This window comes from Engraulis encrasicolus, chromosome 14, assembly GCF_034702125.1.
Source record: "Engraulis encrasicolus isolate BLACKSEA-1 chromosome 14, IST_EnEncr_1.0, whole genome shotgun sequence".
Taxonomy (NCBI): Eukaryota; Metazoa; Chordata; class Actinopteri; order Clupeiformes; family Engraulidae; genus Engraulis; species Engraulis encrasicolus.
The window spans coordinates 887,240-894,739 of record NC_085870.1 but is presented as its reverse complement, the minus strand read 5'-3'; the positions used below and the strand labels follow the sequence as shown (position 1 = coordinate 894,739).

The following is a 7,500-nucleotide window of genomic DNA, read 5'->3' as shown; positions in this document are numbered from 1 at the left end:
ACAAAAAACTAACATCAAAAAGATAACTAGCTCCGTTATATGGCGGGTGGGGATCGATAGTCTGGCTAGTGGGAGCGAGCTGACCGGGGAGCGTCCTGCGTTGGGAGCGACAATCAGGGAAAGTTATGGGTATACAGCTAGCTAGCTAACGCCGAACATGCCATGTTGACAACAATCATAAATATAACCATTTAACAAGCCCCAAATTGCTCGACATTTTGCTGATTGATCAAGGAGGGCCATGTGGTTGAAAACGAGGCATTTTTGAACTGTATAAGTGAAAACACGATTTATTAGGAAACTTGTTTGTGGCTGTGGTCATCACACGAATTCACTGCTACGACGGCTGGAAGTTGCCGCTTCACCTACAAAGAGGCCCTCGCTAGTGGCTAGCTAACCTGTCGTCAATAGCAGAGCTAGGTATCCAGCCTTGTATTATATGCCTGTCCCAAATTCTAATAAGATCCATGTCATTAAAAACGAGACATTTGGGAGCTTTGAAAGTCTGTAAGTCGCTTACTAAATAGATGGGAATGACACCTAGTCTACCGAGCTAGCGGCTAGCCATGTATTAGTTTACAGCTAGCTAGCTAACACCGAACATGCCATGTTGACAACAATCATAAATATAACCATTTAACAAGCCCCAAATTGCTCGACATTTCGCTGATTGATCAAGGAGGGCCATGTGGTTGAAAACGATGCATTTTTGAACTGTATAAGTGAAAACACGATTTATTAGGAAATTTTTTTGTGGCTGTGGTCATCACAAGCATTCACTGCTACGACGGCTCGAAGTTGCCGCTTCAACTACAAAGGGGCGTGTCGCGTGTACGTTGTGAAAGACAGCTGTGACGTTACACAGAAGTGTGTGGGGATTGGTTGTTTGCCATCCAATTGCGTGACGTTGAGTGCTGAAGCAACCGTTTATCCCGCCCACACTGCTGCCTAGCCCTCCTAGACCCTGGTACAGCTTTTTGCTGTACGGGTCTGGCTGCGCTAGGCTAATAATTTAGCACTTTAGCATGAAACATGATTCACTATGCACTGTGGACATAGGGCTGTGTTTTTTTACGTGTTTGTGTTTTTTGACGTGGATATTTATATTTATGCTCTGCTGTTCTCACAAAAATGTGCTCAGACTAAAACAATTCCTAACCCCAATCTGTCAGTCAACAACTATTTTAGTGTTTTGTTAGTTTTGTTAATAACTACAAAATAATGAGGATAATGTTTAAACTAAGTGTTGTGCACATGTATTTTTTTGTCTAAAAGCATGTGGCCACATGGTGTAGAGCTTACTTACTTACTTACTTACTTACGCCTACCGCCTAACTTTGGGCATGTAGAGCACTAGGATTAAAAGGAAATGGAGGCTAACCTAGCGTTGTATTATCCGCATCTCATGAATACGTTATTGAGGCCCTGCTGTGGCCAACTGGTAGGGCACTCGGCTGCCATACGGCTGACCAGGGTCCGATTCCCGGCCCGGGTCCTTTGCCGACCCCTTCCCGTCTCTCTCCCAGTTTGCTTCCTGTCCACCTCTCACACTGTCCTTTTAAATGAAGCCGAAAAAGACACACACAAACAGAGAACACATTATTTCATTTTCCTTGTACGACTTGTGCATATGAAGAAAGTGACAATAAAAGCTGACTTGACTTATTGTGTGTTGAACTCCACAGGACAGGACAGGACGGGACGGTGAGATGGACCTGAAGGCGCCGGTGTCGGTTCTGGCCCTGTGGCCGGTTCTGTTTCTCTCGGTGCTAGGCCCGGTCGGTGGCAACAGGCTGGACGTGGACTATGGAGGCATGCCTCTCTGGGTCAACCGGCTACTCGGGGAACCCAGCGTACTCAGCCTCAAGTGGGTCACACACACACACACACACACACACACACACACACACACACACACACACACACACGCGCGCGCACACACACACACACACACACACACACACACACACACACACACACACACACACACACACACACACACACACACACCGGATCCTGAGGGAAACCAGCGTACTCAGCCTCAAGTGGGTCTCACGCACACACACACACACACACACACACACACACACACACACACACACACACACACACACACACACACACACACACACACACACACACACACACACACACACACACACACACCGGCTCCTGAGGGAACCCAGCGTACTCAGCCTCAAGTGGGTCACACACACACACACACACACACACACACACACACGCGCACACACACACACACACACACACACACACACCACCCCATGTGAGGACATACACACACACACACACACACACACACACACACACACACACACACACACACACACACACACACACACACACACACACACACACCGGATCCTGAGGGAACCCAGCGTACTCAGCCTCAAGTGGGTCTCACCCACACACACACACACACACACACACACACACACACACACACACACACACACACACACACACACACACACACACACACACCGGCTCCTGGGGGAACCCAGTGTACTCAGCCTCAAGTGGGTCTCTGAATGCCTGAGCCCATTTTAAGAAAAGCTGCCCTCAGCCTATAGAAACCTAAACATCTCAGCTTCTGAAGCACATGAAAATATGAACCAAATTGCATTTAAACGCTAAGACCCTCATGTTTCCTTAGAATGTGTTCATTCATCTCAAACAAACAGAGATTTTCAATGAAGTTGTCTGAAATCTCATGAGCCTGAATGTTGCGTAATGCAGCTCCAGGCGGCAGGGGCAGGGCCAATGTTGTGCAACGCAACATCAGGCATCAATGGGTTAAATATAATGTAATCTAATGTAATGCACTCTTTGCTGAGAGAAAACATCCTTCTTGTATCCTCCAGGGGTCGCATGGACCCGAGTTGGTTCCGCGCGGTGAATAGCGAGGTCTGTCCTGCGGAGTGTGAGTGTCCTATCCAGTGGCCGACTGCCCTGTACTGTGACCACAGAGACCTGCTGGAGATGCCCTCCGCCGGGCTGCCCGAACGCACACAGTACCTCTTCCTACAGGTAACACACACACGCGCGCACGCACACACACACACACACACACACACACACACACACACACACACACACACACACACACACACACACACACACACACACACACACACACACACACACACACACACACAGACACACACACACAGGACAGGAGCACACACACACACACACACACACACACACACACACACACACACACACACACACACACACACACACACACACACACACACAAACACAGGCTAAGTGTAATGTAATGTACGGCAATGTGGAAGATGTCATGATGTAATGCTGTAATGATGTGATGTTACCTCCTGCAGGGTAACCACCTGACGGGGTTCGGGCCGGACGCCTTTGCCAACGTGACGCGTCTGCGCTGGCTCTTCCTGGACCGGAACCAGCTGCTGAGCAGCGGGCTGCAGGACGGGCTGCTGTCCAACCTGACCCGGCTCGTACACCTCTTCATGAACCACAACAACCTCACCCAGGTGCCCAGGGGCTTACCTGGCAGCATCAGGTAGGCATGAGATCAATCAATCAATCAATCAATCAATCAATCAATCAATCAATCAATCAATCAATCAATCAATCAATCAATCAATCAATCAATCAATCAATCAAAATGATATATAGCACATCATCATACATAATAATTGTCATTTAATGTGCTTATTAGAAGAGAAAGAGACAAGAGAAAAAAAAGAAACTAGATGTTTACCTGGCAGTATCAGGTAGGCACGAGAAGGCAACAGGAGAGAGTTACCTGGCAACATGAGAGGGTTACTTGGCAACAGGAGAGGTTTACCTGGCAACATGAGAGGGTTACCTGGCAACATGAGGGTTACCTGGCAACATGAGAGGTTTATCTGGCAGCATGAGAGGTTTATCTGGCATCATGAGTGGGTTACCTGGCAACATGAGAGAGTTAGCATCATCAGGTAGGCATGAGTGGGTTACCTGGCAGCATCAGGTAGGCATGAGATAGTTACCTGGCAGCATCAGGTAGGCATGCATACTCCGTGGTCAATGACGTTTTTGTATTCTGTACAAGGGTCAATGACGTTTAGCAGTTGTACACGTCAGGGCGGTGCGACCACAGCTAATGCCACTGTTGTATGCATTTGTTTTATTTTCAGTGGATCTGAGACGGATACTCATTGCAGTACATTAGTTACCAATTATTATAGACGTTAGCTGTGGTTGTGCCACCTGACGTCTGAGCTACAGGATCTCAAACGAATTGTGTGTATTTTCTCACGCAAACCATAAACTGAAATAGCGTCCAGATTACAACGCATTCCCTTTGACATACATGCACAGTGGTCATGCAGCTGTCTGTGACAGGCTAAGTTTAGGGATAGTTTTGGTCAGGGCACAAATCTACAACTCTGAAACATTGCATTACTGACAGGTTAAGTTTAGGGATGGTTTTGGGAGGGGCACAGCTAGACCAATCAGGAGTCACCTATGTGCTCTAGACAGCGGGGAAAGTGTCGGAATCTGGACACAATTTTGGGTGTTGGTTTGCGTTAGAAATTGAACGCAGTTCCTTCGAGATCAGGCTCGTCTGAGCCCAAAAACAGTTAATTTACCCACATACTGGTGGTCTTATATTTCGTCCCCTCTACAAATATAGGAGGTGTAAGCAGATTTAAAGCACTCTTGACTCTCCACTTAAAGCATAGTAGACTGAGGACAGCTACAAACCTTACTGTACACCAGTGGTTCTCAACATTTTTTAAACAAACACCCCACCATAAGCCTCCCAACGCCCCCTTGAAATGTAATTTAATGTCATATAGAACTATTATACTTAAATGTCATAAAATAATGTCTAATGTAATGTAATGTGTCATGTATGATATAATGTATGATATAATGTAAATATAGTGAAGTGTAATCTAATGTCATATATAAGATCTAGTGGAGTGTACTCTAATGTCAAATGTAAGTCATGTGTATTAATGTACTGTAACATCAGGCAGCTGCGACTGTCCTATAACCACATCGAGAAGATCCCTATAATCCAATCTAATTTTTATCTAATCTAATCTAATATATCTAGTCTAATCTAACATAATGTAATGTAATATTATCTAATCTCATCAGGCAGCTGCGACTGTCCTATAACCACATCGAGAAGATCCCTGCCGGATCCTTCCAGAACCTGAAGAACCTCACACTCCTGCTGCTCCAGGGGAACCGGATCAAGACCGTCGGGGAGGCCGACTTCCGAGGTACAGTGTGGGAATGCTATATTCACTTCCAAGGTACAGTGTGTGGGAATACTATTCTCACTTCAGAGGTGCCATATGTGGGAATACTATATTCAATATTGTGAAGTAGGTTAGGAATATGATTTCTGAGGTGGGTGGGAATTCCACAGTATATTCAACATTGTGAGGCAAGTCAGGAATATGACTTTCAGGATAGTTGGGGAATACTTAACATACACAGATAATCTCGGACGCCTGTTTCCCTTGTGTATCCTGAGAATACTTACCTCCGAAATTGGTTAGGTGGGAACACTCTGTCTTCATTCCAAAGCTGTTGGATTTCATGGTATGTGGAAGATTACGACTTCTGAGTCTGATGGAAGTCCTTGAGATTCTGAGATACAGAGGTGGATAGTACAACTTCCCAGATACTGTAGGTGGACTCGGGATTCAACTGCTTGTGATTCTCTTTTGTATTTGTGGATCTCAGGGTAATTTAGCTCCGGAAATGGGTGAGTGGGAAAACTCAACAATTGAGTTTCTTGGTTGTTGTATGGAAAGTAGGGATGCAAGTGATTAATCAATTAATCGACTTTAATTGATCAATGCATTAATCGATTAAAAAACATTAATCGCAACTAATCGACAATTCAACTGATAAGAGACCCAGGTGAAATGGGCATGTGAAGAGTGTGTGTGAAGAGGGCTGTGAATAGTGGGAATATTTAAATCATCTTTAGATTAAAGAATTGAAATAGAATTAATTTAAATGTGGTATTTATATAAATTTTTAATTAAAATTTTTAGATTTAGTAGATTTTTTTCTGAAACATTGAGATTTCGGGGGGAAAACGCCGCTTATCAATTAATCGTACGTCGATCGATAAGACTATCAACTAATGATTAATGAATTAATCGATAATTTGCATCCCTAATGGAAAGTGTTCTGCAACTCTAGGGAGTGTGAGTCTGTATGCACTCTCAACAGTGTTCAAAATCTAACTGTGGTCTGTTTGCTGTATTATTAATTTAACTCTAGTATTGTTATTCTGTATAGCCACCCTAAATATCTAGTATTGTTATTCTGTTTAGCCTCCCCAAATCTGCAGTGTTTCCTACCTTTCCAGGCCCCTCCTCTCCAAACCTGCTAGACCTGAGTGAGAATGCCTAAGAGGACATGTGCCAACCTAGTTAACAACTATCAATTAAATCAAATCAAATCAAAGATCCTGTTGTCAGTTTACGTTCAGATAGCATAACCTATTGACTATCAATGATCAGGAAGGCTAATATGTTGTCCTTGTCCTGCCTCCAGGCCTACAGGGAGTGTGAGTTTGTATGTATTCTCAACTCATCCTCAAAATCCAACATATTGGAGTTGAATGTCATATTAGATTTTCTGCAGTCATACCTTCTTCAGGAGTCCAGTTCCTTGCAGTTATCTTTAAAACTGTTTCCAGGCCTGTCCTCTGTAGACCTGCTTGACTATTAATGATCAGTAAGGCTAATAATGTTGTCCTTGTCCTACTTCCAGGCCTGTCCTTCCTAAACCTGCTGGACTATTGATGACCAGGAAGTCTAATATGTTGTCCTTGTCCTGCCTCCAGGCCTGTCCTTCCTAAACCTACTGGACCTGAGTGGCAACCTGTTCTCCGCATTCCCCCAGCACATCCCTCCCTCCGTCTCCCAGCTCTACCTCTCCAACAACTCCCTGACGGCCTTAGAGGGGTCCGCGCTGCACAACCTCCCCAGGCTCAAGTTCCTCCGGCTCAGCCGCAACCGCCTCGTAGACGAGGGCTTGGACCCTGGAGCTTTCAACCACAGGTGACCGCAGTAAAAAATATTTGTTGGGACCCCCTTGAAATCGAGATAATATATCTCAAAGGGGGCTATCCCCCCAAGACTAATAAGATGAAATTTAAATAAATAAAAATAAAAACACATCCCATAGTTTCCTTCCAACACAAGTAACTTCACAGAGTAGCTGGTCTACAGTTAGTATACAGCGATGTACCTGATTCTGAGATGGGTTGAATCATTTAAAAATATAGGCTATATATATATATATTTATTTATTTATTTATTTCTATTTTTATTTTTTTTCTATATTTTTTTTTATTTTTAGATTGTTAAGGCTTTTCTGTCACAACAACTTCTAGTTACCTCATTAAGTACAATGGAATAACTGGTGTAGCCCCTATGTAATATCATGTGCTGGTGTTGTAGTTCCTTATTTTTA

At 44.4% G+C, this 7,500-nt stretch overlaps 1 protein-coding gene across 1 annotated transcript in view; it reads left to right on the top strand.

Moving 5' to 3' along the window:
- Positions 1-7,500, top strand: part of zgc:113307 (uncharacterized protein LOC553753 homolog) — a 28,067-nt gene that overhangs the window by 2,247 nt on the left and 18,320 nt on the right. The window contains exons 2-6 of the mRNA XM_063214771.1: positions 1,686-1,867; positions 2,883-3,048; positions 3,366-3,562; positions 5,155-5,282; positions 6,869-7,085. Of these exons, the coding sequence (XP_063070841.1) occupies positions 1,710-1,867; positions 2,883-3,048; positions 3,366-3,562; positions 5,155-5,282; positions 6,869-7,085 (866 nt within the window). The 5' untranslated portion in view covers positions 1,686-1,709. The remainder of the gene's footprint in view (positions 1-1,685; positions 1,868-2,882; positions 3,049-3,365; positions 3,563-5,154; positions 5,283-6,868; positions 7,086-7,500) is intronic.